At 37.3% G+C, this 19076-nt stretch overlaps 1 protein-coding gene across 1 annotated transcript in view; it reads left to right on the forward strand.

Annotated features, from left to right (window-relative positions):
* The window catches only part of ipmkb (inositol polyphosphate multikinase b), a 36966-nt gene extending 23858 nt beyond the window's left edge, over positions 1–13108 (forward strand). Inside the window, exons 5-6 of the mRNA XM_042507543.2 lie at positions 1810–1891; positions 4146–13108. Of these exons, the coding sequence (XP_042363477.2) occupies positions 1810–1891; positions 4146–4963 (900 nt within the window). The 3' untranslated portion in view covers positions 4964–13108. The remainder of the gene's footprint in view (positions 1–1809; positions 1892–4145) is intronic.
* Positions 13109–19076: the final 5968 nt, after the last annotated feature.

Raw genomic sequence — 19076 nt, forward strand, 5'->3', positions numbered from 1 at the left:
GTATGTAATGGCCATTCATATGCTCATTTATGTCTCATAAGTTTGTTTCAGTTTGGGTTTATAGCATTTGTTACACAGACTTAGTTGAAGATTTAGCACTTTACCACTCAGAATTTGATTAAAGTTAACAAAACCATTCCAAAATACCACATTGAGACACCAAGACCAAGATTACCATGTGGTCAACCACATGATCTGGTATCAAAAACTTTTGACTTTTGGACAATTCTGTAACAGCTGCTTTTTCACTGATTGGATAGAAAACACTTCAGTTCTTGAAACTGCTGAAAAAGACCCTTATTGTCAAAATACCTGTTAAAGCCAGACATCCTCTGAATGCCCCAGGTCCTTTGTCTGGGGTTGTGAAGTTTCATGGGGCTGTGATTATCCTAGACATTTAAGACCCTTTTACACAAAGATTGCGTTAATGGGTGGAATGTCTGTCCCTTTAAGAGTATTCTCCAGTGTTTGTTGCGTCGGTGCAGCCTGTGTCTGAGTTACCTGAATAAACTGTATTCCTGTGAGTGTTTATTTTTGTCATCCTCAAATGCTGGCTTTTTGCTTGTGGAGCTGCCATACTTGCAGAGGTGAGTGAGGTAGTAAACTGCACTGCTCTCCTTTCTTCCTCTCTCCCCTGAGCAGGGCAGAGAAACATCATGCGCTATAGTTGAGGGCAAAACTTAAGACTCTCACACTGAGCTGAAACAAAACAATTGTTCATAAATATGGAAAACAATGTAAATAAACAGTCTCATCCTGCATTTTTGTTTATGGTGTGGTGTTTTGTGGTGGGCGGGGCTTAGTTGCTGCCCTTACATGCACATTAAGCTTAACAGCAGGGAGACAGAGACAGCTGAGTGAAGGAGAGGTGATGAAGGATGTGCTTCTCATTGCTGTGCATTTAAGTCAAACACGTGAGACAGCTGACAATAAGAGGATCACTCTAAAAGCTAAATATTCCTGATTCTGATCAGTCAAAAAATTCCTTGATTGGCCTCGATACTGATGTTTGAGATCGGATTGGGATATCTCTAACATTAGTATCTTTTTCCTCTGTCATAAATACTCAGCCCACCACAGCCTCTGAAATACAGTAATAACAGCTGAGGACACCACTGTCCTAGCAGAGTGGAGGAGGTTCTACTGGTTTGACTTGTTTCTGTGTTAAAGCTTCAAAGAAACCAAAAAATCCAGACTTCATCCCTGAGGCAGCAGGTGTAACACATGTGTAAACATGCTTCAAAATGTGGGGTGTTACCCTTATGCAACGCCACACTACTCTGCTCTGTCTACTTGTTTGTCACTTTGCAGTGAGTGAGTATCATGATATGGCTCAGCATGCAACAGGTTGATAGTAGTTGTGGTTTGCAGTCACAGCTGGTCAGTTTGACTGGCAACAGGTGTGAGTGCAGCTATGGACTACTAGGAGGAGTCAGTGTTGGATCAGTTAGAGAATCAGCACTTCAGTAATCAGTTGTGCTCAGCATACATCCTTGCACATCTGTTGCTATTTTGTAGCAAGTTCTGACTTTTGAGAGATGAATGCAAATAACAGAAAAGCAGACTGTACACAGCAGTCAGCAGGATGACTACAACGTGCACTGGCTTTTCTTCAGAGTGAACCAGCCTTTATTGTGTTTGTTTTATTTGGTGTCAGGCACAGCTAAAACAAATCTTTTTTTAGTCATGAGCAAAAGATTACATGTCTGTTTGCACAAACTCAAATTGACATATTGTGTGTTTTAGGGACAAGAAGCAACACAAACACCGTACGCACACACTCTTAACACAATGTGTCTTCTGTCTCAGGTGTATAAGATGTGCAGTGACACATTTGACTCATACGACCAGCACTACGGGAGGGGACTGGTTAAGGACACCATAAAAGATGGTACGTTTGTGCGTGTGTGCATGTGTGCGTGTGCGTGCATGACTTCTGAGTTTTGTCAAAGGTCACTAACAGATTTAAAATGTGACTCACTGCAAATGACAGTGAAGTAAATGAGGACCCTTCTAGAATATCTCTCAAGTGATCACATGCATAAAGAGGAACTAAACCCCCAACTTTTGGCTTGAGTGCCTCCTCCTGGGAGTGTGAAAAAAGTCTCTTGCTCGTGCCTCTCGATCCTCAGCCCCTCCCTGCCCCCCCATACACAGAGTAGTCTGGTGGTGAGATGGCGGTGACAGGGCAGTGACAGGGGGCTCTGTTGGTGATGAAAGCAACTCCTGCTACAAGGATCAGCCAATAGCAAAACTCAATTACAATAGCAGGTTTCAACCTTTAGAGGGCAGTCACAATGCATATTTGTATACTCAAACATCAAGTGTTGGACCTGAATCAATCAACAACACCACTAAATACCCATATATATATTGCTTTGCAGCTAAAAAGTGGTTTGGGGGTTTAGTTGCTCTGTAATTACATTGACAGTGCAACGTGTCATAATCTTAAAAACAATTATTTTTTACATTACTCAGGTAATTCTTTGGTCTATAAAATGTCAGACCATAGTGAAAAGTGTCCATTCCATCTTAGAGTATTTTGATGCCTTCTTTTGTCAGTCCAAAACCCAAACACATTCAGTTACATAATAATAAAACAGAAAAGCAGGAAATCACAATATCTGACAGGCTGAAAACATTATCCTTTATAGCTCTAATGTCGATCAGTGAGGAGAAAGTATATTGACAAGCTCAGTATCTCGGCTCAGTGTCCCTCCTCCTTACCTTGCTTATCTCCGGAAAATGATCACACTGAACAGCCAGAAGTGAAATACTTAAATATTGACCAGATAAGATCATAATTTTGTCTAACAGAGATCAAAACCAGGCCTCACATCACTGTGCTAATTTAGCCAGACAAATTATAGATGTTGAAGCTAGAAACTTGTTTGAGCGTCAGGATCCCACAGTTTTCTCAGTCTTCCTGCTGATGTCAAGTAAAGTGCATTCTATATTAAAGCCCATTTTTACGAATCACAATTTGCTTCAGAGGGCTTTACAGCATACAACATCCCTCTGTCCTTAGACCCTCACATTGACTAAGGAAAAACTCCCCCTATAACGGGGATGATATCTCACCTCTGATCACCTGCATCCACCGTTGTGCTCTTAAAGGCTCAGTCTTTATGGTTCCTAGCAGCTTATAAAAGGGTTCTTCAGCCCATTGGTAAAACTACACCCCACCACTCAGCTGCTTTTTTCTGTTGTTTGCTAGCAGATACAAGTGACAAGGAGGCACCTTCAGGCAATACAAAATTAATGGAGTTTTTTTCCTCTCCGCTGTAGGCAGAGCTTTCACATCAGGGACCCCAAAGTTGTTTTGTCAGATTAGTGTGAACACTGTGCACTGTGCAAGGAGTGCACTACGTTGAGTTAGGGGAATTACTTTCTCTTTTACAATCAAAGGCATTTTGAAGGTGTGTTTACTTAATAAGTGATAGCAAAACACACGTTTTTAAGAAGGAAATGTCCTTTATGTCATAGTTGTTTGGCTGGCTGCTCATGTTAAGTGGTCATAGGAGGGGACTTATAATCCTGACGTGAGGGTGGAGAAAAGTTAAATTGCCAGGCCAATTTCATTACCCTACCACAACTTAAATTTTCTTGAATTAATTAACACATACATTTGAGTTTAAATTGCACTCAGTAGTTAGTTGACAGAATCATCAACATTATTATGTCAACACAATACATAAAAATTATGTTTGCAACGTAAAAGGTTTATCTAGATCTAATTTAGAATTTTTTTCCCGCAGCCATGCATTTAATGAGGCGGTGGTGACCGATCTCCTGAATTACTTGTGTCTCAACCAGATCCTGCTTTGCTGTCACCTTCTAACACAGTCACAGCTGTGGCAGGAGGTGGAGGCGGCAGTGACTCCTCCTCCAGCTAGGAGCAGAGATTGGCCTTGCTGCTCCATTGGTCCCAGGGGCAGCAGTGAACATCCACTGGAGCAGTTTTCTGCACTGTAACAAAACAACAAAAACAACAAAAATGTCACAGAGATGACGATGCATCTGTATTCGGGGACTATACAAATCAATTGTGCCTTATGTAAAAACACTCTTAATTGCACTCTGTCTCTATGCTGAGAGAACAGCCAATCAGACAAAAGCATGTGTAACTCTGTGCTCTCCTTCAGGGTTGGCTAAATTCTTCCATAACGGTGTGAGTCTGAGGAAGGACGCGGTGTCGGCCAGCATCCGCAGAGTCCAGTGTATCCTCCGCTGGTTTGAGTCGCAGCACCAGCTCACCTTCTACGCCAGCTCCCTTCTCTTTGTCTATGAGGGCCTCCCCTCCTCCTCCTCCTCCTCATCTTCCCTCTCGTCCCTCCTCAGCACCCCATCCATCAGCCCGACTGCGGGGAAAATCGCCAAGCTGCCATCGGCAGGTGACAGCGGCCGGGGCGGAGACGGGAAAGCGAGACAGGAAGGGACGGGGCAAGAAGAGGATGTGGCTGAGTACAACAACAACAATATTCAGGTGCCAGTGCCCTGGGACTTCAGCCTGAGCACCATATTTACCAACCACAGGAAAGGAGGCCACCACAATTGTGCCAAGGGTCATCTCCATGGCAACAGTGGAGACGGTGACGCCGTGGAGATGACGGCGAGCTCAGTTTCTGGAGATAACATCTCAGCACTGTGTGAAGAAGACAACTCGGCATGGAAACGAACAGGCGAGTCGCAACAACCGCCAAACGGAAACGGAAACAAATCACAACTGGAAGAGAAGGGTTTGGAGGGGGAGAGGGAGGACAGAGGCAGGAGGAAAGGGGAGGAGGAGGAGGCGAAAGAACGAGGAGGTGATGCAACAGGGAGCGGAGGAAACACGGAGGTGGAGGTCAGGATGATCGATTTTGCCCATGTTTTCCCGAGTGAAAGCCACGATCATGGCTACATCTACGGCCTCAAACACCTGATCACAGTGCTGGAGCAGATCCTATGTGACGCCGCCTAGAGTTCCCACTCCTCCCCACACTCCCTGGACCTCCTGACCTGCTCTGTGAACCTCTGCCTCCCCTCTGTCAAGCCTCCTGTCTGCTCAAAAGACTTTTAACCTTCAGAGGAGAGAGGGAAGAATCAAAGAAGTGAATATCAAAACATCATCATCATCATCATCATCATCATCTCACCTATTTGTGACGCTCCACCAGTCGTGTGTGTGTGTGTGTGTGTGTGTGTGTGTGTGTGTGTTTGTGTGAGCGAGGTAGCAGAGGCTTACAGTGGTGTTTTCCTGTGATCAGCAGCACTACATGCACTAATCAGTCCATGAAGGCATTGCGACCCTGCACTTAAACACAACATCTCCAGCTGCGTGATTTACCCATGCTCAGACTAGATGGGACTCAGTCTTTTTTAAAATGCTTTCAGAAAAAACATATTTTTATATCATATCGAGTGAAAATAGCTGGTGGGCTTCTGTTAAAATTGCACCTCCATACACCTCATATTAGGTCTGGGCTGGGCAGTATGACAATGTATGTCACGAGATGATAAGAATTTGTGTTAGATTTTTCCATATCACTCATACTGTAGTAGCTGACCCTTTTTTATATCTGTGCCTGGTAGACCGCTGTAGGCTGCAGTTTTGTGGCAGCATCCATTTTATAGTTTTATATCTTTGAATCCACTTGAGGAAAATTTCTTTTATGCAAATCACTAGATAAGCTAGAAACAGACATTCTCATCTGTTACCAACAGTTTCTAGAAATATACTATTTCATGATATATAAATATGCATCAATATTGCAGTAAGTAAGAGAATATGGTTACTTTTACTGTGATAGCAGACTTTATCCATCTCACCTCAAATATATTTCAACAAAACAATCTCAACTGCAGGTCTAATCACCAGCTTTTTCATCTGTATATCAGAGGCTCTTTGCAGCTGATCTTATTCTGTGTTTCAGTGATCCCTACACAAGTGGACAGCTGAGACACATTGCCATTCACACTTGTGTCTGTGAGCATCTCCAGCTGACCACTTGGGTATGAATTCCATCACTGCCTACGTCACGTACGCCAGAAGGTCAAAGGGCACCGTGCACAGTTTTTACATCCACTGCTTGCTAGCATGTTCGCTAGTCATGTTAGCAGTTGTGTGGGTACAGCTGGAGATTTTGTTGTCAGCAGAATTCAAAAAATGTCCCTCCCCAGGGCAAAATCATCAATGATCATGTCACATGGCTGGTCGATAAATTATGTGATCAGGATTTGGGCCGATCCACTGGTTTTAAAAGTGATATGCTGAAAATAGAATCAGCAAGAAAGAGTTTTGTGTGTGTGTTTTGGTGAAGACGAGGTGTTCTATTGGATTATGCCGTCTGCCAAGAAAACTACCCATCCTGCAGTACCTGTCAGCACAATTCAACCCCAACAATTTTCTCATCCTGGGCATCCACAGTTGTTAACTGGATTTGGATGATTAAGGTTTACAGTGGACTGTCACATAACAAAAAGCCAGGGCTGAGAAACACTTTCTATTAATCTTTATTGAGACCACCAGATGAAGAGTTAAACGAGGGCTTAGAACGTCTTCTTGAAGTGTGTGAGCATTGGCTGAAACTTAGAAGTCTGGAGGATGTTGAGGTTTAAGCGGGGTCGTCTTTTTGTGTTTTTTTTTTAAACCACTTTCGACAGGTATCTAACTCAGGTAAATTTACTGTAAGAAGAAATACTTAATATTAATACTTTTATCCTCTCAGCAAGATGATCCTTATACTGTCTGCTTGTTCAGTTCTTCATGATTGTTTTATATCGTCTTAACGTTGATTTGATCTCATGATTGTCCTTATCTCATCCGTGTTGACCTTTGACCGGCATAACCTTACAGTGACCTTTCATGTTGTTTGATCTTTTACCGTGGCTGTTTTCATTGCTGGTCAGCTGCCAAATCATCTCCCCCCTCCCCCCTCTGTGTTTAATCTGAGTCGCCCTCTTTCTGTCCTAGTTTTAGGAACGGCATTATATTGCTGAAGTCATACCTTGTACTCCAGATTTGTATTATTTTTTGAATTTATATCAAAGAGTAATTGCTCATGGGTTGGACTTCAGCGCCATTGCTCAAGCATTAGCCATGACTATTTGATTTGAAGTTAATTTCTTTAATTGAGTTTTAAATGGGCAACAATAGGAAACTCAAGCAGTTCCCTCCAAATTCTGGAAGATGGTTATTTGGGAGTGTTTAGGGGGGGGCTGACAGTAGCAACATGTTATACTGTGTGACAGACGATGTGCTGCATGTGGTTCTCATGATAGAACTTAAGGATTTGAAGATTGTAGTAGATATTTCAAACATGCTGCTTTAATGTGAGTCGGCTGAAAGACTCAGCAGAGAGTGACAGAGTGCTAAAGAAAGAAAGACAGCGACTGAATGATTTCATGTCATGTTTTGTTGTGTTCTGTTTATTTTGGCGTGGAGCAGGTGGACACAGTGCCAGCGAACTGGTAGTCAGTGAAACACAAGTCAGCACGTCCTTTTCACACTAATCTCAGCTCGAGAAACAAGTTCAACTGATCTATGTTAACTTTTTTTTTATTGTTTAAGTCTTATTTGGTAGGGTGGACTAATATGTGTTTATAGGCTGATCAGATATTCTGTATACGATTGACAATTCTAATATTTTAAGTAAAGTCAAACTGGCCATGTTTAGACAAGAATGGCCTGACCAAAAAATACTCTCCCTTTTGTTTTCAAAAAAATGTGTGTTCATATGAGAACACTGTGAGAAGATCCTCGTGTACACGGATCCACAAAAACAACTGAAAACGCTTTAGTATGCATGCATGCCAGTTGCTGCTGTAACTTTGTAATGACACACCACAGAAGAAGACCACGTGCCGGCGCAGAGTGTGGCTGTGGAATCACCGATCACACAGGATCCACACATTGCCAGTTTACAGAAGTGGTGGGCTTTATAAAAGATTACACTCTGGAACCTGGTTTCAGAAGTTTGTGTTTTCAGGACCCCAAAACGCTGTGGTTATGTAAACCAAAGGCCAAACATCATTTCAAACCTTGTTTCTTGCAAGAACTGTTGGCGTGCAAACGGCATCTGTATTCAGACCAAAGCTAGCTGTGAATTATGGAAGCCCAAAACCACCTACAATATTTGTATACTTTTTTGAGATAATGTAGTGTTTTCTTGTAATGATGAGCTCCCTATCCCTTATTCTCTAGAAAACAAATTAAGCTAAATTTAACAAAACATTTTATCACGTGGTCCACTTGTCTGGAGCTTTCAGTCACATCTCAGTGCCTTCATCAACAGACTGTGTTTCATCCACAGTTGAGGAGCACAAGATGTGGCTAAAAACTCTAGAAAAAAAAACCCAAAACGTGTGGTCATGAATTCCTGGAAAAATTATGAAATTAGAAAAACACTTTTTCAGACCTGGAAATGGTTTGCAATTGACAGAATTCTGAATACACGTTGTTTTGGCTATAGGCTAAAATTTGTTTATAAATATCCCAAAACATATAAAATGTTATGTGAAATCAGTTATTTGAATTACTAATTTAAGATCTGGCATCACGCCATTGCCATGGCCACGTTCCCTATTGGTGAAAGAAAGACGCTGTCACATCGGGAGAGAATGCTGAGAATCTGTTGTGCAGCGGGTTAACCAAAGCGTTCACACAAACATCTAAGGCACAGAAGATGTGTGAATATTCACTGTCAGTGTGCTGAATGACTCTGGTGACAGTTCGGAGTGATGGATAGCTGATCAGCTTAGTGGAGGCTGCTGCAGTGCTGTTTGATTCTATCTACACGATGCTGCGGTTTTCTCCCCAGAAGCTATTGTAAAAAAACACTGTGATTGGGTCTATTAATAGAAGTTTTATGGTATTTTATTCCAGACAGGAGGCTTTAAAAGTCCAAATCTACACCACTAAAACAGCAGTCTGATGTCAGTCCTGTATATATTAGTCCAACCCTACTGTCCAGTGTGATGTCTCTGTCTTTACAAACTGCTCAAATAAGACTGACTTTTTAATGATTTGATGACTCTCATTTAGAGAGTCAACTGTGTGTTTTTTAAGACCATTTGCTGTACATCGCTTTCACCTCTCGATGTTGACACTGGAGCTCCTTTTTAAAAGCCATGCTCCAGTAAAGGACTACACTCTGATTTGAACCAGTAATATGCACAGGTCTCTTCCCTTTATGTAGCTTGTAATCTATGAATATAATGAACAATATGAAAATTCTGATCTTTTGTAAATTAACTTTGATTTAATTGTATTTTGATTTTAATCTGAACCTAAAGAGACTGCAGACTATTAGAAAATAATATTTTCTCTAATGTCTCTTTTTCATAATTTTTTTTAAAATCAGTGTGAAACTTAAGAAGTCTTTTACGGATGTTTACAGAAGTTAGGGAATTGATTTTTCTTTTCTTTTTTTTATCACTGCCTTATTTTCGGTTGATGTCTCCGTGTTGTCTCTGTGTTTTTGAATATTGATTATTGATCATTCCGGCAGCTTTGTGAATCTCCTCTGTGTTTCTAGCCTGTTGTGTCATGGCTAACTAACAGACACCATATCATGCATTTGTATACAGGGCATTGTTCATGGTATTGATGTAATGATTGACGGACTCATAGTGATTCAACCTCTGACTTTCACTCCCTCTGATCAGTAACAATCAGGAGAGCAGCTCATGTTGCTGACATGTTGTCTGTCAGTGGAGGCGGGCACGTTCACCAACAGCACATCCACCGTGTTCCCTCAGTCCTCCTGAAGGAACACACAGGGGTTTTTTGTTTCACTTCATTCCTGCTTTCTATCTCAGCTGAAGCACCACATAGTGCATTTTATTGCTGGATATGTTTCACCAACTGATTTTCAGGCAGCCACTGGTCTCCATTCCACATGCTGTCAGCCTTTTACTGTTTTCATGTAAAATGCAGACTGGTTTGAAAAACTCTGAATCAGTGAATCACTACGCAGCAGCAGAGTGTGCCATTTAAGGTTTTTACAGTGTATGCAATAATATTTATATCAAATAGTAAAATTATCAATTAAAAAAAACAACAACCTAAAGCTGTAAATCTCATGTTTCATCACGAGAAGATATGTTGATCCTTTGGACAACAGTATAATATTTGCTGAAACACAGTAAGCCACAATATTAATAATAATTATTTTATAATTATAATTTTGATCAATCATTATGAGACCATATCAGTTAAAATCCTGGTTGTCTTTTTCTGTGCTGCTAGCTATTTTAATTTTAAAGATATTTTTAGATTTATTTTTAACTTCCATTTTGAAAACCCAGTCATTTATTCACCATTTAAAGACAAAATAAGGAAACTCAATCATAAATTGCCTTTTTTTTCTCCAGACTTTTTTTTTTTTTTAACTTTCATAATCCATTTAAATGCATATCAGTGTATGTAGACTTAAAAGGATGCATTGATTGGAATGAAACACTGTAAAGGTCTGTCATCATTTCAGTGGCACAGTCCACGCTCACTGGACTAGAGCTAAAGGTCTAGAGCTAATTTTCATAGTGCAGTTAAGTGGATTCACACCAGTGGCTGCTTAGGAGAGAGCAGAAGACAAAATAATTCTTCTAAATTATATTCAGTTTGTAGTCAGTTTGTTCACACAACATTCACACTTTGAATTAATTGTACTCAAAATCAGATTAGATCATGTAATCCAGTCCTGGTTTTTATCTGGTTCAAACTTGATCTACTTTATCAGAATAATAAATCATTAGCAATATAGAAATAAATGTGCATATATTTGACCAATTTAAAAGTTTCATTACATTTAGTTTCTGACATCCACCCGAATCCACCCTTCTCCTGGGATCAGGATCATCCTGATTTTTTGGATCAGAGGTATCCCAATCACAAACACAAAGTGAAGATCTGATCCAGATCAAAACCAAGATTGCATGAATGATGTAGCAGATGTATCAGGATTGTAATTTCATTTTTTTAAACTTTAAAAAACAAAGACCAATAAATCTACCTTCTACCTTCTATGATGTAATTTGATTTCAGAATCCTCATTTTCTTTTGAACAACTCATCTTCAAGATTTGATCCAATCTGATCAGACTGCTTGTGAACCGCTGGGCTCTGCTCACTTAAAAATTTGACATTTGTAGCCAGATGAAACAAAGACAAAATGTGGATGTAGGAAGAGTAACACTGCCCGCCTCCTCTGTCTTTGATTGTTCCAGCACCTTTAGCTATACTGGAGGCTAACATGATCCCATTACATTTACAGATATGCATCATATTTGTCATCTCAGAGTGGAGCACACTGAGCGCTCCAGACTGCTGATAACGCTGTGGAATAAGTCCAGCTGTGGTCAGCAGACGTCAAACTGTTGCTCTGGTGTTTCACCTGTTTTCTGACTTTTCACCAAAACAGACTTATTGGAAACAACAATTTGAAAAAAACCCTGATTTATCACAAAAAAAGTTCTTACTCTCGCATTTCAGGCAATTCCAAAAAGCTATATTCCACAAAACTGCAATAGAAACACTTTTTGGCTTTTATATCCTCTGTGAAACCGTAGACTATGACCTTCCAGAAATCCCTCATACTTGGCTGCTCCCACGTATAAGGGGCTCTCCTTTCCATTATGGCTCCATAACACGCCTGCGTGGCCTTGGATTGGAAATAATGACGACAAGTGTGGTGGCTGCAGTAGAAATAAAGCTGCTAATGTTTTGAACATCCATCACCATGCTTCTTGGGATGTTATCACCAGAGGAGAAGTTGCAGAACATCACTCAGTGGAAACACAGTCATCTTGCAATTGTGTTTTATTGACATTTAGAAAATATCACAGATTTTTTGCAATCTGTAATGGAAACCTGCCGGGTGATGAGATAAGACATAGTGAACCTGTGTGAGGTGTCAGTGCACGCTGCTCTTTGTGCTCCACTCATTTGTTTACAGTTCAGCTGCTCTCCTCGTGACCATCATACCTTTCACTGTATTTATCCGAGATGTTTATTACCTAAGCTGCGTTCACCAGCTCAACGCAGAGATGAGCTGCATTTTCAAAATAAATACACACACTTTTGTTTGAGTCTAATGCAGCATTCCAGCAAAAACATTCTTAAAAATGATCTCTGGCTTGGACTGGCTGTGATATCCTCAACACTTTTCTTCAGCTTTTCATCCACTTCAGTGTCTTCATGTGTGGCCTGGTGGGAACTTTGAGGTGTAAATGATGAGTACGGCTGACTGGAATCCCATTCATGGAGTGTAAAAGCTGAGCAGTGTGAGTGCCTGTGGCGTGGTGTCGCTTGGCTACCATCATTACAAAACAAAACCTGTTAAAGGATTGAAAGTTCACCTCACACTGTGAAATCTGACAAGTTGATTTTACTATAAAAAAAGTGAATGCCTTGAAAAATATAAGCACTTGTGAATGTTAATTATAATTTATGTTAACTTTATATCTAATTGTTAAGTCTACATTAAATAAAATTATATTTACTTGATATTGTGAAGTTTTTGCAAGTACAAGTTTAATTAAATCAATCTTTCTAAGTTTTAGTAACTTCAGTAAACCAAGTTTACTGTGCTGTATATCTGTATGCTGTTGGGTGTAAAGTAGTCAGTCATATTTGTATTATCTTAAGGTTAATTTCACTTCTCATTTTGAAGTTGCAACATACAGCTAAATTTAAAGTAAACTTAACAATTAGACAGACATAAATTTCGATTAATATATGTACATGTACTTTCCTTTTTCAAGGCAACTGGTTTCCAAGATTATTTGATGACAGATCAGCTTTTAGATCAGATTTGACAGTGCAGCTGTTGGGTTTCGGTGAATCGTCTGCAGACACACAGATGTCGGCTGAAGTCCAACACGTGGAACTCAGTGAGGAGATGAACCAACTCTGTCCCTGTTGAGCTCTTTAGTGCAAAGTGAGCTCCTCATTATGGATTCTGAAGTGTTTGAATGAATTTTAACATGTCTTATAAATGAGCCTGAAACAGAACAGGAAATATCATTAGTGTACATAAGGGGAGGAACATAACAGTTAAAAGTCCCTCTGTAACTACAAACCTGATATTCATTATTTTTTCAACAATAAAAATATTAATCAAACTGTTTGATGAGCTGCCTCATTGCTGGAGGGGGGGGGATATTCTGTTTTTCTGATTTTTCAAATGACATACTATGCATATGACATTTTTATAATGTTTTGAGTGGCACACTGTACAATAATGTTTTTTATCAATTTTTTAACGTATGTTTTTCAAAAAATCCTAAAAATGTCATATTATAGTATGTTGTCCAAAATACCATAAAAAATGTTAGACTAAGCAGGTTGTCCAAAATATCATAGAAATGTCATACTATGGTACATCGTCCACCTTAAAAAAATGTCATAATATAGTATGTTGTCCAAAATATCCTAAAACTGTCATACTATAGTATGTCATCCAATTATCATAAAAATGTCATACTATAGTATGTCATCCAATTATCATTAAAATGTCATACTATAGTATGTCATCCAATTATCATTAAAATGTCATACTATAGTATGTCATCCAATTATCATAAAAATGTAAGACTATAGTATGTTGTCCAAAATACCATAAAAATGTCATACTATAGTATGTTGTCCAAAATACCATAAAAATGTAAGACTAAGGAGGTTGTCCCAAATATAAAAATGTCGAACAATGTGTCGTCCAAAATATCATAAAAATGTCATACTATAGTTTGTCGTCGAGAATACTATAAAAATGTCATACAATAGTATATTGTCCAGAATACCATAAAAATGTCATATTAGTTTGTTGACCAAAATACCATAGAAATGTCATATTATAGTTTATTGACCAAAATATCATAGAAATGTCACATTATAGTATGTTGACGGAAATACCATAAAAATGTAAGACTATAGCAGGTTGTCAAAAATATCATAAAAATGTCATACTATAGTATGTCATCCAATTATCATAAAAATGTCATACTATAGTATGTTGTCCAAAATATCATAAAAATGTCATACTATAGTATGTTGTCCAAAATACCATAAAAATGTAAGACTAAGGAGGTTGTCCAAAATATCATAAAAATGTCATACTATAGTATGTTGTCCAAAATACCATAAAAATGTAAGACTAAGGAGGTTGTCCCAAATATCATAAAAATGTCATAATATAGTATGCCACCCAAAATATCATAAAAATGTCTAACAATGTGTCGTCCAAAATACCATGAAAATGTCATACTATAGTATATCGTCCAAAATACACTAAAAATGTCATACGATAGTATATTGTCCAAAATACCATAAAAATGTCATATTATAGTTTGTTGACCAAAATACCATAAAAATGTAAGACTATAGAGGGTTGTCCAAAATATCATAGAAATGTCATATTATAGTATGTTGACGGAAATGCCGTAAAAATGTAAGACTAAAGTAGGTTGTCCAAAATATCATAAAAATGTCATACTATAGTATGTCGTCCAAAATATCGTAAAAATGTTATATTATAGTATTTCGTCCAAAATGTCATAAAAATGGCCTACAAGAGTGTCGTCCAAAATATCATAAAAATGTCATACAATAGCATGTCTTCCAAACTATCACGAAAATGTCATACTATAGTATGTCGTCTAAAATATCGTAAAAATGTTATATTATAGTATGTTGTCCAAGATATCATAAAAATGTCATACTATAGTGTGTCATCCAATATATCATAAAAATGTCATATTATAGTTTGTCGTCGAAAATACTATAAAAATGTCATACTATAGTATGTCGTCCAAAATATCATAAAAATGTCATACAAAAGTGTTGTCCAAAATACCATAAAACTATCATATTTTAGCATGTCGTCTAAAATACTGTATAATTGTCATACTATAGCGTGTCATCCAAAATATCATAAAAATGTCATATTATAGTATGTTGTCCAAAATATCATAAAAATGTCATACTATAATATATCGTCCAAAATACCATAAAAATGTAAGACTATAGTATATCAGCCATATACCATAAAAATGTCACACTATAGTATGTTGTCCAAAATGCCATAAAAATGTTAGACTATAGTATGTCGTCCTAAATACCATAAAAATGTCATATTATAGTATGTTGTCCAAAATATCATAAAAATGTCACACTATAGTTTGTCATTGAAAATACTATAAAAATGTCATACTATAGCACCTTGTCCAAAATACCATAAAAATGTCATACTATAGCACCTTGTCCAAAATACCATAAAAATGTCATACTATAGCACCTTGTCCAAAATACCATAAAAATGTCATACTATAGCACCTTGTCCAAAATACCAGGAACATGAACTTCATATTATATAACATAGTTCAAAAATTCATAAGAGCATCAAACTATAGTATGTCATTAAAAAATTTCAAAATGTCACAGTAGTCTGTCGTTCAAAAAAATTGTGAATTTTTGAATTACATATTTTTTGAGCACCATACTATACTAAGTCCTTTTTATGATTTTTTTTTTTGAATGACAGACATCATAATATAGTGTGTCATCCAAAACCTGCCAAAAATGTCATAGTCTAGTACGTCATTCAAGAAAATTATAAAAATGTTGTAGTATGGTATGTCGCCTGAAAAATGATATGAATTTATGAATATATGAACGACATACTATACTTTGTCATTTTTATCATGTTTTGGATGACACACTATATTATGATGGTTTTAGCAATTTGTAATGTTGATATGTTTTTCAAAAATGATAAAAACAGCACATGTTCATTCAAAAATTAATGAAGAAGGTCATACTTTACTATGTCATTCAAAAAATCATAAAACCTTCATAGTATAGTATGCCATTTAAAGAATCATAAAACTGTAATTTTGTAGTGTTATACTGTGATGTTTTTATCATTTTTTCCAGCGATAACACTTTATCATTTTTAATCATGTTTTGGACAACATACTCGACTATTACATTTTTTTTTTTTTTAAATTATATGACATCTTTTAATATTAAGTTTTTATCCTCTTTTGAATGACATATTATACTATGACATTTTCATCATGTTTTGGGTGACATACTATACTATGACATTACTACATGAAAAATCATTAAAGTGTCATATGTATGTAGTTAAAAAAATCATAAAGTAGCAGACAAAATGGAATAATGTTTAAAATCTTCAAATAATCAATCAAGCCAGTTCAATTAATTCAAAGCAAGTCAACTCTATTAAAACAACAGCAACAAAATTATTCAATTATTGAAAACTATTAAACTAATTTCAATTTTAAAAAATCTAACTTTTAAAAAAAAAAAATCAAAACAAGTAAAACTCAAATCAAATAAAAAAAATATCAAAATTGTTTAAGATAATCAGAATGATTTAAAGGTAAATAAACTCAACTCAGTATAGCTCAGGAAATAAAATGAATTCAAAATGACGTTGAAGAGCAAAAGTGTGAGCCTGAATGTGCAGACTGATGCAGCTTCAGTGGGTCTGTGGCGCCACCTGCTGCCCCAGCTAGCAATTTTTGTTTCTAAAAATGTTCTGGGAATGGCACAATGCAGTGTTTTAGTAATGGTCATTGTAGCCCCAAAATCAGGTAAAAAACGCACTAAAATTGTACAGTGTATGTTTGGTTTCAGTCACTCACAGTCCCATGGAGGTGAGCGTCTCGTCTTTTGGGGAGAACTACCACACAAAGGCCATTTGTGGAGGGGTTATGAGTGTCTTCACACCCACCCACCAAGAAAAGAGAGAGTTTGGCCCCTCTCTAAAAGAGGCCTGGGTTTCTTCCTTTGCCTGGCACTTGGCTAATAGTGCTTGCAACACCAATGTCTATCCCTGCATCTCCCTCCTAGGACTGGCTCCAGGAGGGGTCCTGGTCTACCTGATCTTAGAAAGGTGCTGCAGCTCCTTCTAGGCCAACTCATAAAGATTACGATACACTGTTTTTTCTGTTTGGTTTTTGTGCGGTATGAAACTTATTGTACACTCCGATTTGGTGAGTTCACAGTTTCCACAAGCTTTCTTAGCTTTTTTAGTCTAATAGACAACTTAGATACTTGCATGCCACAAAAATATCTACCCAAGCAAAAGAGTAGTTCTTACTGATTGCAGACACTTCTTCTGGAAGACATAGGGTGATTTATAAACTGTGATCTTAACATTAAATTAATAAAAGATTTTAGATCATATCATTGCATGCTTATTTGTCAAATACAGAATTTGCAATAAGAGAAAATGTGGCCTAGTCAGGGAGCTAAGAAATGTTAATTTAATACTAAGCTTAATCATTTATATATATATATTTTTTTTTAAATATTAATAGAGCAAATAGAAGAATCATAAAGGTGAAATTCAGCCACGGGGTTGTTGATTTCACATTAACATATCTGACCTTCAAAAAAAAATTATGAAAATACTGTTCAATCATGTGCAGTTTAGAAAAAAAAATGTAAGCAGCAAGTTTTCTTTTAGTTTGAAAAATGTTCTTCTTAAAGTTAGGGTAACATTTTATATGGACACCAAAAAATGTTAAATTTATTTATTTATTTTTGTCATTACATGAATGCTGCATAAAAAATGCTCTGTAATCTCAGGTCTCAAAATCATGTTCTGAACGTGCTTTGAAAATGTTCCTCCTTTGTTATCGTAACATTGTGGAAACGTTTCATGAAAAGAACATTCTATGATCCGTCACCTCGAAACATCACCAAAACATCCTCAGAATGTTGCAGTTTTTAAAAGTAGCTCTAAACAGCACAACATGCAGAAATCACTTCCTTCCCCCCATCTGCAGATCTTCAGGGGGACGTGACATCATGTGCAAACACCATATAAATAAAGTTACTCAGGCAAATGTGTAAATACAACTTCAATGGGAACATCATGCATGTGAGCATGACATAATCTTAAAAATCTAAAGCTGTTAAAACTACAATTTGACTCATAGTCTCATGACATGTTTGTAAAAATAGCATAAAACCTGCACAGACTGAGTCTGCAAAATTCCATACAGATTTTGTGAACCATGTGACCCTGCCCAGGAGTTAAGTGCCACAAATAAAATCTTCATTTTATTGCAAACACTGTCTTAGGTTATATCAAATATTACAGCAATGCCTATATAGAGTTTTGCAGGTGTTGGGGTATCACTGTCCTTTATCCTCAGTGCATCTCCAGTGTCCACAGATTGAAAACATTTGGGCCTGCTGTCTAACAGTTTTTGATGATTTATTTCTTAAACAGGAAGCCTGATTTTGAAAATAAGCTATATTAGCCCTTTGAAACCTGGATTGACATCACTTTTCATGTGCTGCGTCCAGTTGCCTTTTTACAACCATTTAAACCTTTGAAAGGTTCACAAATTGGTTTTGATTACTTTAAAAACATGGGAAAAAGGTAACCAGCAACTTGGCATGAAAGGACCTGGAAATTTAAAAAATTAGTAATAGGTGACAGGAAAATGACCTGAAGGTTAGAGAGAGAGAGAGAGAGAGAGAGAGACATTAGAAAATGATCAAATAACTGGGGAAGAATATTAATAAAACTATACAATTATTATATTATATGTTTAAAATTAGTTTACAGAAAAATATATTTATTCAATATTACTGTTTATATTTCTTTTTTTTTTAAAGCATCTTTAAAGGTCATTACCTGTGCTTGTTATTTTACTTTTCTTTTTACTGTGTTTTGTTTTGTTTGTTTGAGATTTCAGGTCATTTTCTTGTAACTTTTCACTAGAACTACTAAAAAGGACAAAATATTACTACAAAAATATGATTACAAAGTGACAGAAAACATCTACAAAGTAACATAAACAGATGCGTTGCAACGACCAAGAGTCAAAACACATGCAAGGTAAGTGAACTAAAAACGATAAACAATACCACTTTCCCACCAAAATTAGCAGTTAGCAGTCTTTCAAACACAGGTAAACCTGCCAAATATAAGTGATAGACTGCATTCCTACAGTAAGTGAATACACCGCTGAGAGACGAGTCTGCCTTTCTGTTAGCTTTTGTGTGTGTGTATTGTTTTGTTGGTGTCTCTGTGCGACATCACAGAAAGGCAG

Source organism: Plectropomus leopardus, chromosome 19, assembly GCF_026936395.1.
Source record: "Plectropomus leopardus strain MGB_pleo_1.0 chromosome 19, ASM2693639v1, whole genome shotgun sequence".
Classification (NCBI taxonomy): domain Eukaryota; kingdom Metazoa; phylum Chordata; class Actinopteri; order Perciformes; family Serranidae; genus Plectropomus; species Plectropomus leopardus.